We start from the raw sequence: 19,866 nt of genomic DNA, 5'->3' as shown, positions 1-19,866 counted from the left end.
ATTTATGCATCCATTGAGAAAACGCACGAATGTCTGTTAGGTGTGGGGCACTATTATACATTGAGGAGCTTGCTGAGATGCCATATAATTAGGATCAGTTTAGGGGAAATAGATTTTTGCTGTCATAATTTGGGAAAAATGAGAGAGAGCAGTATTAAAGGCACTGTCTGTCTCGACTGTGATCTTTCCTGTGAGTAGGTTACAGTATAATTATAGGTTAAGAGTTGTGGGGAATGGTTTAGCTATTATCACTGTTACTACTGTTATTTACAGATTGAGAACACTTTATTTAATCATAGTCCAAGCTGAATAGTAGAGAGCGGCAAAGTAAAAAAAATTAAATAATAACAACAAAGATTTAAAATGGAATTTACTTGGAGATTTAGTGAAATGTTTGCAAAGTTAGGTGCTACATTTTAGATGAGATAGGGCTAGGTGGTGTTAGACCACACACAAACCTGCACTGTACGTATAGATTAGTTCTGCTATTAAGTTACTAATAGATAGCAAACTTGTTGGGAAATCTGTTGGCCTCACAGAGCAGGTTTTGATGATGCATGGTTTTACTCAGCTTCCTATCAGAGGTATGTAAAGGAGGCCTGCCTATTCCTGAAGATTACACTAGTTGTCTCTGAGGTGTTATCTTACTGAAAGGCATTTGTGTTATTTGAAGGCAGCTGAACACTAACTCTGCTTTCCCCATCCCATCTACCCCCAAGGCAAGGATGCAGCTCCACTGTGTTTGGGAACGTGATAGCACAACATCTGTACATTTATCTGGAAATGAACCATATACAATTCTAATATAAAAGCGTTACACATGCAGACTGGCATGCATGAGGAGTTCTACAGAACCAATCCCTAGTGAAACAGCCATTACTGATGGGAAATATAAAAACAATAATCGCTTAAAGTCTCTGGATATTGTCCTAAGGGCATACGGCAAGTGAAAATTCATTTAAAGAATATCTAATGAATCTCGGTAATAACAGTGAGATTCTGTGGCACTTGAAGTATAGCTTGTTCCCGGCCCCCCTGCCCCCCGACCAGTCCCTGTTCAGACACAGGCTTCGTTCTGGGCACGCGTGGACAAGAAGATGAGGATCCATCAACCCCAGCCCCCAGGCAGGTCCTTAGCTTAGCATTTCTTATGCCCTACCCACCGTTCTGCTTCAGAGGCTGAATTGCAGGCAAGGGCGGCCTGGAAGTAGGGGGCGCTCTTCCCCTTACCAGCCCTTCTCGGAGGCCGGTTGGTCTACCTTCAGCACAGCAGGCTGAGAATACTGGGGTGTCTACTGCCCTTGCTTCAGCACAGAACAGAAGTTACACGTCAGGAGAGGGGAGCCAAGACCACTCGCTACTGCCCCTACCCAGCACTCTGCTCATAAAGCAAGTCGAATCGCTAGCTCCCAGCTCTAGGTGAATGGGCAGACCATAAAACATACAGCTCAGAAGCTCTCCCCTAAGGACCTGACATTATTTAGAAGAACGTGGGGGAAGTTCAAGCTAAAGGGAGGTCTAGAAAACAATACAAATTTGGTGGTAAACAATTAAGAGGAGGCTAGTAACTGAATGAAGGCCGCACACTAAGCTGCAGACCTTCCAGAAAGAACCAGGGCAAGAGACAGCTGAGGAGAGCCTTCCTGGAGTCAGGATAAATTACATAGACTGGCCGAGGAAACTACCATGGCAAAGGGGCCTAAATATAATTGAATGAGAATTACCATGGAGTAATTTATACCACAAGGCACTATGGAAAATAATAGAGCAATCATCAAGTAACAGAGTCTGATTTATACTAACTTAGTTCCAGTGAGGTATAGAAATGTTACTCTTATATTGTTCTATTACATCTTTCCACTTTTTATAGTAATTTTGTGGTATAACACGGATATATATTACAAAGTCAACAATAAACTGTCATTTATATAGTTGTGTGATTTTTATTTACTAAGAAAGCTGAGAGGAGAAGGAGAGCAATTATGCATTTGTCATATTAACCTTCCTTTTTCCGCTTCTGGCTATCTTCCTTCCCCTCCATGGATTCCTTTGTTCTATTATTGTCAAATATATTAAATTTTTAGATGCTATAGACCCAACAGTACAATTATGTACATATTATACAACTTCTTTCTAAATAAATATAAAAAATAAAATGAATGTTTTCTTACATAACCATTATGCTGCATATCCAAAAAATTAACTGTCATTTCTTAGCATCATCCTATCTCCAGTGCTTAAAAAAATTTCTATGATTGCTATGAAAATTTGTTACTGTTTTTTTCTTTGCTCTTAGCAGCTCTAGGGAGAGATTTTGGTATGAGGAACATGGGTTAGAAAGAGTTTCTAGATTTCTACACTGCTTAATTTTTAGTATTTTAAAGAGCTAGGAACTGAAGCAGAGAGTCCATGATGATAATAATCAGATTTAAATTATTTTGAAAAATTATAAGACATTTTCCAGATAGACTCCATTTGAAGCATTGTTTCTCAAGTGGGATTTGGAGAAGATATATCAGAATCACCTAGGGACAATTCCAGAATATGCATGCTTGTTTTTACCAGTCTTCACCCCTGCAAGTACTGGTCAGGACCTGAGGAGGATAGGAGGCTGAAGCAGTGGGATGGTCATTCTGAAAACACTGCTCCTTCCAACCCCAACAAGACAAAATCATTGATTCAGATACATCTAAACCACCTTGAAAGCCCACAGTATTATGGAATTGTTACTTTTTTCTTAAAAGTCATTTTGAACTAAGATGTATTGGATCAGTCACGTTACGGATACAGTTCTATTAAGCATATTGAAAACTCATTTTTACGAATCAAGGGAGAGGAAAATTTATTTTCTCTGGGGAAATATCTGACCGTGATTCTACTTACAAAACACATCAGAGACAGGCCCACATTCTCCCGACCACTCATTTCTGTGTGCAAGATGTATGTTGTAGTTGTTTAATGTTCCAGTCTGTGACCTGTATTCACTGGAAGACATTTGTCTCTACAGTGGGCTTTAGAAGTCTTTTTAAATTGAAGCAGTTGTTGACCTTTGACCGATAAGTTCTCTGAGCCCCTTGGGTACTAATAAGAACCAGGGACATTTTATTTGTTGGTTGGTGGTCTGTTTTACTTAGAAACTCTGACTTAGTAATGCTCTTCATAATAATCATGTTGAAAGAGATATAATGAGACCTCAGAATAGGATTATGCTAAAATATTTCAGAAGGGCTTTCTTTGGGAGGTTTGTGTTTGAAAGCTACTAACATTTCTGGTTTCTTTTGACAGATCTTTGGAGCATATGCGACTCATCCTTTCAAATTCAGTGATCACTATTATGGCACAGGCGAAACTTTTCTCTACACATTTAGCCCTCATTTCAAGGTACCTAGATGAAAGGAATACTGTCGTCCTCGTATCATGGTGTCAGGAGGGTCAGTGGGGCTGGAGGTGGGGGGCTGTGGTTGGAGCGGTAGACGTCCCATCCCATAACCTCACTTGGCCTCACCCTAGCCTGCCCAGCACTTCATGATCGCAGCATAGAAACCGCTTGGTTCCCTTCCTGGGCCTTGGGAACTTTTGCATGTAACTTCTGAGATCCAGGGTGGAATTGCAGTTCAGAGCCAACATGTGTGCGAGAGACCTTTCCTGCCTCATCACCCCTTCAGAGAGCTCATCCTGGTGTGGGAAAGGTCTAGAAGTCAGGAGCTTCCTCAGCCTATGGGTGGTCCCCTCCCTCTTTGCTACTTCTCCAGATTGAAATGTCTGATCTCTCTTTGTCTTGTGTTTCTACCTAAGGTCTTTAAGTGGAGTGGAGAAAACTCATACTTTATCAATGGAGACATAAGTTCTTTGGAACTTGGTGGTGGAGGGTAAGGTTCTTGTTGTTGTTATTAATTTACTACTTGACCAGAGTGGGTCTGTTTTAATCCAGGGAACTGAAACTTTGGTATCAACTGATTGTAGTTAGTCCATGTGTAGTTAGTCGATTATTTAGGACAGTGTGGTCTAACACATGACACTAAGAATAGAAGATAAAATGACTTATTTATGTGTCCAAATGAGGGACCACCTGAAAGACAGGTCATTTAAATGAAATAAAGGAAATGTTTTATAAGCAGTTTAGGGTTTTGACTATAGCATAAAAGAAAGAAGTTGGGGCAAGGGAGGACAGAAAGTGTGTACATAAAATTGGGATGTTTTCACCATTTTGCTTTTTTAACCTTTGTAGGGGACGATTTGGCTTATGGTTAGATGCCGATTTATACCATGGACGAAGCAACTCCTGCAGCACTTTTAATAATGATATTCTTTCCAAAAAGGAAGACTTCATAGTTCAAGACCTCGAGGTATGGACATTCGAGTGAAATTTAGACTGCCTTAAAATAGAACATTTAAAAAGACTGGGTTCGGTCAGCCCTGCTAAAGCTAGCTGGAAGACGAAGCCCCAGCCCAGACTGCCTCATCCCATCATAGTGCTTTCTTTCTGCCATCATCTCAGAGCGCACTTACATTGCAGAGAGATTCTGAAAGGTACATGTGGAAGGCAGACGATGAAGAAAGAATTTGAAGTTCAGATCGTTGAAAGACTTTATACTCTCACTTCCTTCAAACCCATAGAGTGAGGAGTCAGAATATTTATAGATGTGAGTTGAATGCAATTTTTATTTTTGGTAACTGTGAAAAAGAAAATACTGTAGAAGTATATACATTCCTTGTATATTTATCAACATAATTTTCATTACCAAAATGTACAGCATACTATTGTTTGCCATTGAAAAGTTTAGTCTCATTTAGAAAAATTGAAAGTGCACAGCACTTAAAGGGAATATATGATTTTTTAAAACTGTTTTATTTATTATTTCTAGTATATTGTTTGAAATGTGTTGGCAATTTTTTTCTTTTAATGTGTCAAATCTTAAAGTAAAGAAATGTATACGTTTTGTGCTGTTTTGGCAACAAATCCATTTGATTTATATAGTTTTATATTAAATTTTTTTTGCCCTGATTGTTTAGGGTGATCTGTATATGTATGTGCTGCTTAATGTCCATATATATATACACGCACACATATATATACCCACAGACAATTCTGAATTTTTTAAAAACTCATTATCAATGTTTATTGATTTGCCTGTTGTAGGCCATCTTTCCATTTTGCCATTGAAAAAGTACATTTTTAGTTATTTACTCTGAACATAATTGTGTAAAGAAGAATAAGCCATTTCTCACAGTCATAAATTGATATTTACAGTAATGTATACCTTTATGATCCTGGATTTAGAACCCTGCTTTTGAAATGTTTTGCTTCTTATAAAATCTCATGTGTTAGTAACAAAAATTGTATTTTTATTGGATTTTTTTGCATAATCTTCCCCAAGTTTTTACATTGACAGGCCTCTGTTTTAAATGAGACTGAATGTTTTAATTTCTGTATATTTTATATCAAATGAAAAATGTCAGTGATCCCAATTGTCTTGGTTTCTACACTTTCGATTGAAAAAAATTCAGTGCAAAGAAATGCATTTATACCACAATTGGAATAAAAAGTAAAGAGCAGTTTTTAAATATCAACTCACTTTCACATCATTAAACACTCTTTTATGAAAGTTAATAATAAAACCTTGATAAAATGTTAACAAATATTATTGTCAAACTTTTACAAAGCCAAAGACTGCTAATGGAAAAAAAAGTCAAGTAATAGCCAAAGCTGAGAAAGTTGTTTGTCATAAATTACATTTCCAGTGATATTTGAAAGGAAAAATTAATAGAAAGTAGTCGTTTATAGACCTGCATTTTAAAAATGTAAACAGTGCTTAGAATGTTGGCTTTAAGCTGGCGGAATACTTCCTTTAGCTTATTCTCTTAGACTATTTATAAAAGAGAACAGACAAATTGTCATGTGGCCTCCTGTCAGATCAACAATTATTTTACTACACTCACATTCCATACAAGTTTCTTTGAATGCTATAAAATCTTAAATCTGTAGCCTGGGTGTACTTTTACCCAAGTTCTATTGCGAACTCTTCATTAACAACTTATTGGCAGTTGAACCTTATTAATCTGCTTGTTACATAATGTGCCTATGTGAGATTCCAGGAATGTCTCAGTATGATCACGTTTACCATTTATGCCATTTGCAACCATATGCTATTAACAAAATGGTCATTTTGCATATAGTTCACTCTTATCTACTTTAGTCCATGATATTATACTTGTGAGAGCATATTCAGATGCTGTGTTCTCTATTTAAAACAGTATTGTCCAATCAGACATGTGTGGCCCTTCATTTATGGATAATGAGTGTATGTAATGCAGTGCTAGCCCAATATTTTCAATAAAGGAATTCATGCATTCAATGTGATTTTCTTTCCGGAGGATTCATTTAGCAAGTATTTATTGCATGCTGGAGCTTTGACTTGCATGAGAGGATGATGAAATAATCAAGACTAAATAAGTAAGGTCCAGTGCTCATGTTTTTATTGCCACCTTGGAAATTCCCTCTTTGTTCCCCGTACCCACACTCCTATTCAGTTCAGGAAACTGCTCCTGTTACAGTTACTAGAGACAACTCCTGGCTCTGTTGCTAGTTCCTCTGTTCTTAATTCTAGTTGTTCTTTGAATAGTGACTTAGTTTTTAACATCTCTTTCTTGACCTACTTCCTAACTTCCATGAGAGACACCTTACCCTCTGATCAAGTTTCTTTAACATCCTGTCTCCTAGCCCCTGCAGATGAAGACCTCAGACACTGTTCTTTCCTTCCCAGTTCCTCAGTTCATGAGGCTACATCAAAAGACGTAGACAGGAGGGGGCAGCCAAATGTCTCACCACTGTTGAAAGTGGCTTAGATACACCCTCATGTGACAAGCCGCCAGGGAAATCCTGAACTCTTGTGAGAGGTATTATCAGCCTTCATTTGATTTCCCTTTCCTTAAATCCTTTTAAAGTTTTAGACGCATATGAAGCAGGACTAATAAAAGAAGTATTTTCCTTAATGCCTTTGAGGAAGGCATTAAGAATCTTTTAAACCAGAAAAGAAAGCGGAGATTCACCTTCTTAAGATGCCTAACCTATTTTTAGCAATATAATCAGATAAAGAAAGGTAAGGAGGTCAAAGACCAAAGGAAGTTCCAGAAACTAAATAGCCACACTCTCGCTTGTGCAAGTATCAAAAGTACCTTTGCGCACTTCCTCCTGCCCAGTCACACACTCCTCATTCAGGGTAAGCCCTAACCTTTCAGCATCCTCTTACCTACTTGCCTATGACCCGTGTCCACAGTGATCTGCCAACAGAAGGTTATCTTTACTGAAAAAATTGGGCTTTACATTCCACACCCAAATCTAAAATCATACTGCCTCCACCCTCCTAGCAGTCCTTCAGACATCTAGAGATTCAGAATAAAAACTAGATAGAATCTCCCTGGTGTGGCCAATCAAGCATCTAAATGGTGTTTTTTGATAGACTATTTTTTGAGACCTATTTATTTTCTAGATGAGTGAAGTTCAACAGAACATTCTACTCTAATAGAACTGTTCCCTGAATTTGCATTGTCTTTTATGGTAGCCACTAGCTACCATACTACTCTTGAATACTTGAAATGTGGCTTGGATGACTGAGGAGTTGAATTTTTTTAATTAAATTTTTGTTAATTTCATTTAATTAATCTTAAAGTATTTAAATCTAGCCACATATGGTCAGTGACTGCTATGTTGAACAGCACAGCTCAGGATCAAGATTTGGCAAAACCAAATCATATGTTATCAGCAATGAACTCAGCCTGTTACTCCATCACCAGAAGGGAACCATTAGTTCTAAGTACTTTGATTTGTCCCTACCATCATGGATCTTCACAAAACTAGGTACCACCTAAAGTAATAGTGTGTCTCATTGTTTAGGTGGTCCGCTAATAAAATAACCAGAAGGTTCACTTCCCTGAGAGTCTTTTCACCCTGAAAACCTAGATCTCTATAGGATAAATGATGCTCATCTTTAAGGAAAAAAAAAAAAAACAAAGCTTTCCCAGTGCCCGGACCTTGTCTTAAATAAATTTCCTCCTTGGCCATCAGTATATGTTTCGCTCCTATCCAGGACATTCTGGTGCCCATGGCAGTCCTATAGGATGACATATCCCTCACAGGCACATATCCACAATGCACAATGAACCACAGGAGGGAAAAAGCATTTATTTCTTACCCAGAGTTGTGCATCCAGTTTCAGAATCCTCAAGGAACAATGAACCACCCAAAATGCCTCAAACAGTTCCGCTCAATGACTGGTCTTCCTCATTGAGCTTCCCAGCTGGGGTGGCCCAGTGGCTGCATGCACACCCAGAGAACCTGCTGCCCGTGGAGAACGCTTTCAGCATCAACCTATTAGAATGAAGGGCAATCAAAAAGCATAAGAAAAGAGACGGTCAGATAATCTTGGTGTCCTATTTACCCATCAACAAGAACCCATCATTTCATCAACCAATCCACTCTTATGGTTACAAAAAGTAGCCTTGATAGAGCTTAACACAACTCTGAGGTTATACTGAAGAAAATGGTAACCAAGAAACACCTACAAGGAACATTCACATTCAACAAACTTGGATGATAAGGCATGCGTTTTCATGTCTCTCCAGCTAAAAAAATCCTTTTTACCTTGACATATGTTGAAAACATTGGAATGCAGCTGATCATTTCAGCCTTTAATCTCCACAGCAGTCCTTCTTGGTTCAACAGTCTCTACCGGGTAATGGGTCAGCCACATTTTACCTAACAGCTGACTGAGACCAACCCTTTCATCTTTGAAGATGCCAATTAACAGTGAGAATATTTCTACAAAGATAAACGCTGTGTTGAGGTACTGTGTTGACCTTGAGAGCTGCTAAAAGGTCCTGTTATTACTCCATGCCCAGCAGGGCTGTCTTGTACTCCTATAGCATTTGTTTGCCTCTTAGATCCTACAAAGGGTCAGAAATGTGGGTAGGTTGGACCTGGGGGGTATGCATGGCATAAATTCCTTTCAGCAGATCATACGACCAGATTACCTGGCAAGAACTCAAAGCTTCTAGACTTCCAAAGGCAACAAAAGCAGGGATTAAGGCATGGCTTCTCTAGAGCCAGACAGTCTGGGTTTGAATCTTAGGTCTAGAGCTTACTAGCAACATTACCCTGGTTAAGTAATTTAACCTCTATGTGCCTCATCTTCCTGATCCCCACTATGGGGATAATAACAACCACCTCATGATTGTATCATGATGAGAGCACTTAAAATAGTGTCTGATATAAAGCAAGCACAGCTCAGGGTTAGATAAGTAAATGAAGAAATACTTCCCTTGAGTGGAGGAATCAACTAATGTGAGAGTTGCACAGGAAAGTTCATCTTTAAGGCAGGAACTTATTTAGTAATGAAAACTACTTTCAGACATACTGCAATGGTTCCCATTTGCTATTTAGAATTTTTAAGCTGAGGTTTTGTTTCTTTCTTTAATTATAAAAGTAAAACATATTCAAATGGGACCTAGTGAAACTTGAAAGCTTTTGCACAACAAAGGAAACTATAAGCAAGGTGAAAAAGACAGCCCTCAGATTGGGAGAAAATAATAGCAAACGAAGCAACAGACAAAGGATTAATCTCAAAAATATACAAGCAACTCCTGCAGCTCAATTCCAGAAAAATAAATGACCCAATCAAAAAATGGGGCAAAGAACTAAACAGACATTTCTCCAAAGAAGACATACAGATGGCTAACAAACACATGAAAAGATGCTCAACATCACTCATTATCAGAGAAATGCAAATCAAAACCACAAAGAAGTACCATTACACGCCAGTCAGGATGGCTGCTATCCAAAAGTCTGCAAGCAATAAATGCTGAAGAGGGTGTGGAGAAAAGGGAACCCTCTTACACTGTTGGTGGGAATGCAAACTAGTACAGCCACTATGGAAAACAGTGTGGAGATTTTTTAAAAAACTGGAAATAGAACTGCCATATGACCCAGCAATACCACTTCTGGGCATACACACTGAGGAATCCAGATCTGAAAGAGACACGTGCACCCCAGTGTTCATCGCAGCACTGTTTATAATAGCCAGGACATGGAAGCAACCTAGATGCCCATCAGCAGACGAATGGATAAGGAAGCTGTGGTACATATACACCATGGAATATTACTCAGCCATTAAAAAGAATCCATTTGAATCAGTTCTAATGATATGGGTTAAACTGGAGCCCATTATACAGAGTGAAGTAAGCCAGAAAGATAGACCATTACAGTATACTAACACATATATATGGAATTTAGAAAGATGGTAATGATAACCCTATATGCAAAACAGAAAAAGAGACACAGATGTACAGAACAGACTTTTGGACTCTTTGGGAAGAAGACAAGGGTGGGATGTTTCGAGAGAACAGCATCGAAACATGTATATTATCTAGGGTGAAACAGATCACCAGCCCAGGTTGGATGCATGAGACAAGTGCTCGGGCCTGGTGCACTGGGAAGACCCAGAGGGATCGGGTCGAGAGGGAGGTGGGAGGGGGGATTGGGATGGGGAATACATGTAAATCCATGGCTGATTCATGTCAGTGTATGACAAAAACCACTACAATATTGTAAAGTAATTAGCCTCCAACTAATATAAAAAAAAAACAAACCACAGCTTCACACTTGTTAGAAAGGCTATTATCAAAAAGACAAGAAATAACAAGTAAAAAAAAAAAGTAAAACATATTCGTGGTAAAGTTCTCAAACAGTACAGAGGGAATTCAGTAAGAGGCAAACATTTCCTTCCTATATCCCTAGAAGTAACCACCACAGAAATTCCTTGTGTTTCCTTCTGGAGCATGTCTATGCATATATCTTTGTTTATATCTTCTTTTTTTAAACAGAACCATACTATGCACACAGTTCTTTGTCTTTTAAATTTAACAATATACTATGAATAGCATTTTTTAATCAATATATGTAGACTTACCTCATTATTCGTTGCATGGATCTGTCATTGTTTAAACAACTATTCAGTATAATACAATATATATAGTATTATCTGTTTTAGAGATGAGTAAACTGATTCTTCAAGAGGTTAGGTAACTTGCCAGAAATCACAGAGTTCATCAGTTAAAGCCAGGATATATTTAGTTATAACTGACCCCAGAGCTAAGCTCTTAACCACAAGAGTATGCTGACATTGTCCAGTCTCTACATCTCCACCACAAGGTTACCCACACTCTGCTTAACCATCCCAGGCACCAAGATAACATGGTTTCTCACTCTAGAAAGAAAGCTCCTTAATGGCTGGGCGGCCATCTGTAGCTAAAGGTCTTATGCATCCCTGTATTCCCAGCGCTTGTCAGGGTGTCATGCTTGGCAGGATGCGTGGCACCTAGGAGGCATTCGATAAATGCCTGTCAAGGCTGACTGAACTAAGTGCGTAACTAAAGTAAATGAACACCAGAGAATTTGAACTTGCCCAATGTTGTACAGCTAAGTAGTAGAACTTGAGATTAAAATACAGGTTTTAGATTCCTGGCTCTCCTCCCCTTCCTGCAATATAGTGCTTAGTCACAGGTTTACAAACATCATTCTTAAGATTGTGAAGCAAGAAGAAATGACCTTCCTCTAGCTGCTCAAGTTCCATCCTTTGGGTCTCAGGAGTGTCACGTAAAGTCTGGGGTTGGCGGGCAGGGTGGTGTGTGAATGCTTCCTGGGAATAAAATTCCTTCGTTTTCAGATCTCTTAGTTACTGGTCTTCTGAAAAGTGTAGATTAAAGGGAAGTTCAAGGCTTCAGGGCTTTAGGGTGTTAACAGTGAGTCACACTGTTTCCAAGTGAGAAATCTAGAAAATAGTTCAGAAGACCATCTAAGTAAAGATCCAACTATCCAGTGAGTTTGCAGTTTGGTGATAGGGGTATGGGAGGAGTGCAACGGCATATGATAAACTGGGTAATTCACTCCTAACTCAAGGTGTTGATTTTGGAAGAAAGATTAGTCAGGTAAAAAAAAAAATCAAGGACATTTTATGTGGAGCATTTCTCATAAAATAATAACCTAGGAAAGTACATGGTATGGTAAGCATGAAATAAATGTTAGCTAGATCCTGGAAACTTCCCCTTGCCAGCAAGTTATTTAAACTCTCTGTGCCTCCAGTTCCTCACTTGTCAAATGAGAGCATTTGGAAGAATTAAGTGGACTGATATATGTAAAATGTCATTATACTATTTACTTGTTAGACATGTGCTTTTTTCTTTTCCTTTCATCATTGTTTCTAAGATTCTCTCATGTTGTTATTGCTTCTCTATTTCATTTCTCTGTGTGTTTAATATTCTTTGCTGTGAATATACCACTGTATCACTATTTAATCCATTCTATCAGTGGATAGAGTTGCTGGCAGTTTTGTCTGGTTCTGAAAATTGTCCTGACGCCCACAAGAAAGAGGTTCATGGGGATGGAATGGCTAGTCTATGGAGTAAGTATTTGGCTTTACAAGATAATCTCTCAATGTTTCACAAAGTGACTGTACCATTCATATGCCTATTAGAATATTCTGTCCAACACCTGACATTGCTAAATTTCTTAGTTTTTGCCAGTTTCAGGAATGTGCAATGTTATTTCATTGTAGTTCCAACTTGCATTTTCCTGACTATTAATGAGCATATGCATCTTTTAACACATTCCTTAGCCATGTATGTTTTCTCCTTTGTGAGATGTCTATTCATGTCAATGCCTGTTTCTTCTAGTCTGTCTTCTGGGAAGTAGTCACCTGAAATCCTTGCTGTTATTGCCTTAAGAATAACAGAAATTAGTCAGTCTGTTAATCCCATCTACCTTTGATGAGGAGGACAAATAGTTAACATGATGATATCAGAGGTCCTTGGGCTTCCCAGGTGGTAAAGAATCTGCCTGCCAATGCAGGAGACATGGGTTCGATCCCTGGTCAGGAATATGCCCTGGAGGAGGTAAATGGCAACCCACTCCAGTATTCTTACCTGGGAAATCCCATGGACAGAGGAGCCTGGTGGGCTATGGTCCATGGGGGTCGCAAAGAGTCAGACAGGACTGCGTGACTAAGCACAAACACACACCTCAGAGGTCCTCAGGCCCTACAAAGGCATTTTCTCAAGTGTCTCCTTTCAGTGGGCAATATCTAGCAAGAGGGGTAAAAAAGGGGGTGCTTGTTGATTTGTGTTTTGCTTTGCAGATGTGGGCATATATTGGCACTTATTAATTTGATTATGTGATTTTTTTTTGATTATGTGATTCTTTTAAGAAGCAGCATCAAGCAGTTTATTTGTAATAACAGTAGAGATTTTTGAGCACTTATGTGTGAGGCATAATACTGTTGTAAGCACTTCACGTATATTATCTCAATTAATCTTCATCATAACTAGTGATGGTCATAAGTACTCTATTATTATTTCCCAACTGAGGAAATGAAAGCCCTGAAAAATTAATGATTTGTCTCAGATGGAATCACTACTAACTGGTAGAAATTGAGGAAGTCTGACTCCCCAGCTCGTGCCTTTAACCACTGAGATAACCACAGGCAATAGCAAGCTAGTCGGCAGTACAGCAAAAATAAGAGGGAGGGCATGGTGGGTGCCCAGAAGCAATTCTGGGAAATGATGGGCTTTGAGGGTTTATGCTGGGAAGGGAGAGCAGTGAAGATGGGAATCCAACAGAAAGCGTTGAAGGGAGATCAAGAACAGAAGAACAGAAATCACTAAGAAGTCAGGAGAGAGTGAAAGTTGCAAGGACGGGTGCTTTCAGAGTCGTGAAGAGTCATTAAAGTTTAGGTTTTTCAGAGCATCTGGAAGATGTCAGGTTGGGATTTTGCCACAGGAATGAGCTGTGTCAAAGAGGGATGGAGGCAAACGCCGTCCCTTTGTGTGACGGAGAAGCTATGAATCACGGGTGCTGGGTTGTCCGAGATAACAGGGGGTTTGGCAGCATTTGTGGGCCAGGTGCTGAACACTCTGTTTATCTGAGGGAGTGGCCAAGAAGCTGGTGCACGACGTGGCTGTGCTTCGTGCTACAACATGATCCTCCAAAGGGCGCAGAGGGCGGGGAGGTGCATACAGGTAGGAAGGGGATCACCTGGACTGGCAGTGAGAAGCTAGAGAATGCGACATTGCTTCCAGATCTCTCTCGGAATGTTGGAAGGGAGGCAGAAAAAGCAGTTTTTGCTTGTCAGGGCTCAAGGGGAGTGATGTCCTTAGGGGAATGCCAGGTTTCAGTGAAGGCAAGAAGGTGAAAGTATGGTTCTGTGAGGAAGTTGTGGATATAGATTAGGGTGCTTACAAAGAAATTGTGGCTATTAGAGTGGAAAAAGATTCAAAGAAGCCAGAGGTGGGGAAAAAAGGGGAAAAGGAAGCATTAAGACAGTTTGGGTATGAGTAAAGACAAAAAATTAATAAGAAAAAGAATGAATGGTAAAGATGAGATTAACTGGCCTTGAGATTATGAAAACATACAGGTGTGATTTGACGAGAAAATTGACGTTAACTTCAAGATGATGGGAGTGTGCCGATTTACGTGACAGTTGTTTTCTGTTGATTTGAGGAAGAAAGAAAGTTTCTGGTTCTACTAAAAGGTCTGAAAGATGGACCCCTCTATTATCTACCACCTAAGTGATCCTGAATAGGCTGATTCATCTTCCTCTGTCCCATTTTCTCCATTTCCACAATAGAAGTAATAATATCTTCTTCTCTGATTTGTCAAGAGAATCAAATTGATTTACATATGTGAAACAAGTGAAAAAGTGAAAGTGTTAGTTGCTCAGCCGTGTCCAATTCTTTGAGACCCCAATGGACTGTAGCCCACAACACTCCTCTGTCTATGAAATTCTCCAGGCAAGAATACTGAAGTGGGTAGCCATTCCCTTCTCCAGGGGATCTTCCCAACCCAGGGACTGAACCCAAGTCTCCTGCATTGCAGGCATGGAAGTGCCTTAGAAAACTGCAAAATGCCAGACAAAGGTAAGGGAGTGCTATTGTGGTGTTAGTCACATCAAACTTTGTTTATTCTGCATTCTCTATCAGAAATGCAAAGTCTAACTTGTAATGTTGTTTCTGATAAAAGTAGAAGTTACTGTCAATGCTTTGACAACATGGCTTTCAGGAAAGGATTATAGCAAAAAGCAGAAGTGTCTGCATTATATTCTGTAGACAAGTAAACAAAATATCAGGGAAATAGAAGGAATGGGAAAGTTGCTATAAGGAGATGGGTTGTTTTTTTTTTTTTCTTTTGTCATCATATCCATTACAAACAATTTACCAAGTTTCTACTTCAGAACAGCAGATCAGGGCTTCTCTTATAAGCAGAGCTCAAACAGTCACAAGTTAGGACCCTGGGCCACATGCCAATATTTGCTCAAAGAGAGCTCTAAATAAGGCAGCTTAGTAATCAGAAACTGGAAACTTCTCTCTTTCCCACACACAAGCACTCCTTCCTCCCCTTCTTTTGCCTGTTAGACGCTTCACTCATCCAACAGTTGGAGGCCAGCATCATGCAATACTTAGTACCAAGCAATGGCCACTTTAGCCTTAAGTATTTCCTTTTATGGGCATACCAGGCGGCTCAGTGGTAAAGAATCCGCTTGCCAATGCAGGAGATATGGGTTCAATCCCTGGGTCAGGAAGATCCCTGGAGAAGGAAATGGCAACCCGTTCCAAAATTCTTGCTTGGAAAATCCTATGGACAGAGGAGCCTGACGGGCTACAGTCCATGGGGTCTCAAAAGAGTCAGACGTGACTTTGCACCTACCCATACACTTGCTTTTACACTGGTTTTCTTAGGGAGGGGGAAATGTGCCCATGCTTAAATTTTATCTCCAGAATAATCCAAAATTCTTGAGACACTGGTGAAGCAGTAAAAAGTTATTCCTACTCACTGTAAGCCAGAGAAGGTTTTTGTATTTATATTCAGGAAATTTCTATTTAGGATGTGGAAAAGGGGTGTCTGCTGTTGAGATGGTATTTCATGAGATTTAGACAGACTCACCAACACACTGTCTATATCCTCACTGTAAATGGTCTCAGCACTGTGCTGTGTCAGACACAGGGCTGTAGTAGCTCCTCTGTCTGTCTCTGCCAGAAACACCAAAAAATCTGCCCTAAAAATGCCTTCTTATTTTTGCCATCATGGTTGAACAACTCAAAAAAATGTATGAAATGAGATTATTTATGAAACAGAGGATGATGAAGTTTATCTGGAATCCTGAATTTTAAATCTGTCAAAATGTTTTCCTTATGACAAAAATACTATGTTTTCATTCCTGAATATGTAAAATATATAGATAAACCATTGAGTCATAATTTATCCATCCAGAGATCACAGTGCAAATATATTTGGTATATATCCTTTCAGGCAGCTTTCTTATAAATTCATATGTATATATGATAAACATGGACTCATACTAGATGTATCATCTTGTAACCTACTGAACACATGTCTATGTCAAAAGACTATGGTTTAAGAACACATGTTCCCATTAGACTGCTTGAATTTGGGTCTCAGCTCTGTCACTGACTAATGTGATGACATTAGGCTGCAGGAGATCACCAAGAGAGTGAGTCCAGTTAAAGGGAAGAGTATCATCCAGTTGTACATGTTAAATATGTACAGCTTTTTATGTGTGAGAGGGAGGGAATGAGAGAGAGAAGGCGGGAGGCAGAGAGAGAAGAAAACCTAGGACCAAAGCCCATCAGTGATGAGAGAGGTCTGGAAGAACAGGAAGCAGCCAAAGAGACTTGAGAAGGAACACCAACCAAGGAGGAGGAATGCTGAGCAAGTGTGGTGTCCTGGAAACAAGAGAAGAAGTTCATTAAGAGGAAGATAATAACTTTTGCTGAAAAGATGAGCACTGAACCATTAGATTTGGTGACATGGAGGTCACTGGTCCTCTTGGCAGAATAGTTTGGATGGAATGATGGCCGTGAAAGCCTGATGGGAGACAGTGTGAGCGGGGCGGCGGGGAGGGATTGGGAAGAGCATGGCCAACTCTTGAGGGGGAGTTTGGTTGCAAAGGAGAGCCGAGAAAGGGATCAGGCAGTGATGGGGAAAGCATGGACAAATGAAGGCTTGTGTTATTGTGATACGATGTTCAAAGTTGGCTCTTAATAAATGTTTGCTACTGATAACAGTAATGTGACTTACTCCATATTGTATATTATTTTTGATATCAGTTATTTTTTATTAAATTCTAGCTAATTTTACAATGTATTAGTTTCAGGTATACAGCAAAGTATTTCATATATATATATATATATGAGATATATATATATCTCAGAGAGAGAGAGAGAAAAACTGATCCCATGTCTTCACAGATGGTAAGTTGCACAGCTGTCTAACTCCAGAGCCTGTTCTGAAGCAGGGCTGCTACTGCCCCATATGGTGCCCTTTCGAAATTAGAAAACAGCACTCCATTCTGCAAATAAAATTTAAAGTTCATTTACAGTCACACAACTCAAATTGCTGTTTCCCAGGGCAGCTATCCAGAATACCAGCTGGTATCAGCTCTGCCTGTACACACACAGTGCCTATATTTTTGTCTGCTCCCACACTAGGACACATACTCTAGGAAATTTTCAAATACCTTGTTCTGCTCCTCCCACTTCCATGGCAGGGACCTGTATCAAGTCCAAGGTTTGGAAATGGGAAGCAGCTTTTTGAAAATACCAGCTAAGTGAGAAAAGCAATTATAGGTATCACTAGGGATATAAGCAGGACAGCTGCCACTCCACCTATGTTCACACCAGCACTATTCACAATAGGCAAGGCATGGAAATAACCTAAATGTTCATCTATAAACGAATGGATAAAGAAGACATGGTACATATATACAATGGAATACTACTCAGCCATGAAAAGAATGATTCTTTTGCAGCAACATGGATGCAACTAAAGTTATCATACTCAGTGAAGTAGTTCAGAAAGAGAAAGACAAATACCATGTATCACAAAGAAATTGCCCACAAAACAGAAACAGACTTACAGACATAGAGAACACACCTGTGGTTGCCAAGCCAGGGCATTCAGGATTGGGAGTTCAGGATTAACAGGATCAATAGTTTAACAGGATTAAACTATTATATGTTGAACAAAAGGTAAACAAAAGGCCCTACTGTATATAGCACAGGAAACTATATACAATATTCTGTGAAAAAGTATAATGGAAAAGAATATGAAAAAGAATGTGTGTATACACACACACACACACACACACACACACACATATATATATATATATGTAACTGAGTCACTATGCAGTACAGTAGAAATTAACACAACACTGTTAATCAACTATGCTTCAATAATGTAAATTTTAAAAAACCAAAAATGTTTCATTTCAGGAAGATTCAAAAAAAGGGTTTTTTGACAAATACAGGTTTCTGATAACTTTCATACTGTTCTGCTGAATTGAGTAAACTTGATGGCTCTATAAAACTATTAATTACATAGAACTGAGTAAACTGATGGATATGGTTTTTTTTTTTTTTGTTTTGTCTGAGATATTATTAGCTTATTATTCTGTGTTCAACATATATAAGAAAACCCTTCCCCTAAAGCTAATTATGATTTACAGCAGTTTGGTAAATTACAACGCTAAGTAGAATTGAAGCATTTATATTTCCTCTCTACCTGATCCCTCCAGAAACTGGAAACTCAGAGTTTCCCAGGAACTTTATCCAGTAAATAAGGAAGCCCACCTCCAAACAAATGTAAGAATTTCAAGGTAGTTTGGGGAATACCACAGAAAGGGAGGAATTTCTTCAAATCTATTAGGCAAAATCTGTGATAAACCCTTGGCATTGCTTTCCTGGGTCCTGAGAGGTCTTTTAAAAGTTTAGTCTGAGACCTCCTTATGAAAAGTCCAGCATAGACAATTTAAAAGAAACTGTATGATCAATTACACTTATGTAAGTAATCTGTATTTACTGCCTAAAACTCATCTCCCAGATAGCCCCTTCCTGTAGTTTGAGTTATTAAAAATACATTCTAAGCTTTTTTTTCTGAAGCTTATTGCTGCAATCTATTCTTAAATAAAGATCAGATGCTCCATGACCTGTGACCAGGTTCTATTAAAAAATTGAGACTTATTTTGCTAACTGTATATTTTCCCCAATACTTAGTAAAGGGGAATGTTAACTGCTAGAAATTCTCTTTAAAATCATAAAGCTTTACCATACATTGACACAACTAATAAAAATAAATGAAAAAAAATCATAAAGCTTTAATTCTGGCTTTCTAGAAACAGAGCAGTTCTCAAGCCAGGTAGCAGTAATCCACTGAAGGATGGATCTTTTGTGAGCAAGGGGAACAGCAAAGCTGATCAAACTGCAAAAACAGGCAGCTTGACCACAAGAGCCTGATCGAGTTATGACCCTAGTGACTGGCCCTCCTCAATGTCCTGGGTTTCCCCAGTATTTCCCACAGGAAGAAGAAAATGCTGAGAAATGGGAAAGGAAAAGAAAGGAAGCACAGGCTGGTATGAAGGCTCTAATCCCTAAGGTTCAACAATGGAAACTCGCTAAGAGGTTGTCTGATGCCACCCACTGAGGCAGGGATGCACTATGGGGCTTGATGCAAAAGGCTCTGTCAGGGAAGGGGCTCAAAAGACAGTAAAACAAGTAACCCTTGCCTACGACTTGTGTGCCTGTAGTAACCCGCAAATCCATCCAATCCACCCTTTGCTACTCAGGCCAGTTCAACATTAAGGGCACACACAGGGAAGACTGGCTGCCAGTTAGATTTCACCCAAATGCCCCCATGGTGAGGCTGTATCTTCTTACACAAGAAGCTATTTGTTGGTATTTTCACAAGATGGGTTGAAGCCTTCCCCACTCTACCTGAAAAGGCTACTGAAGTCTAAGTCCTTT

At 39.3% G+C, this 19,866-nt stretch overlaps 1 protein-coding gene across 6 annotated transcripts in view; it reads left to right on the top strand.

The window, feature by feature from the left end:
• Positions 1 to 6,356, top strand: part of NCOA7 (nuclear receptor coactivator 7) — a 158,692-nt gene extending 152,336 nt beyond the window's left edge. For all 6 annotated transcript variants that reach the window (XM_065911662.1, XM_065911661.1, XM_065911657.1 and 3 more), the window contains 3 exons: positions 3,286 to 3,381; positions 3,796 to 3,869; positions 4,229 to 6,356. In XM_065911662.1, the coding sequence (XP_065767734.1) occupies positions 3,286 to 3,381; positions 3,796 to 3,869; positions 4,229 to 4,364 (306 nt within the window). In that variant the 3' untranslated portion in view covers positions 4,365 to 6,356. The remainder of the gene's footprint in view (positions 1 to 3,285; positions 3,382 to 3,795; positions 3,870 to 4,228) is intronic.
• Positions 6,357 to 19,866: the final 13,510 nt, after the last annotated feature.

This window comes from Muntiacus reevesi, chromosome 19 (genome assembly GCF_963930625.1).
Source record: "Muntiacus reevesi chromosome 19, mMunRee1.1, whole genome shotgun sequence".
Taxonomy (NCBI): domain Eukaryota; kingdom Metazoa; phylum Chordata; class Mammalia; order Artiodactyla; family Cervidae; genus Muntiacus; species Muntiacus reevesi.
Note: the sequence above shows the minus strand (reverse complement) of the source record. Positions and strands in the feature narration are given on the sequence as shown.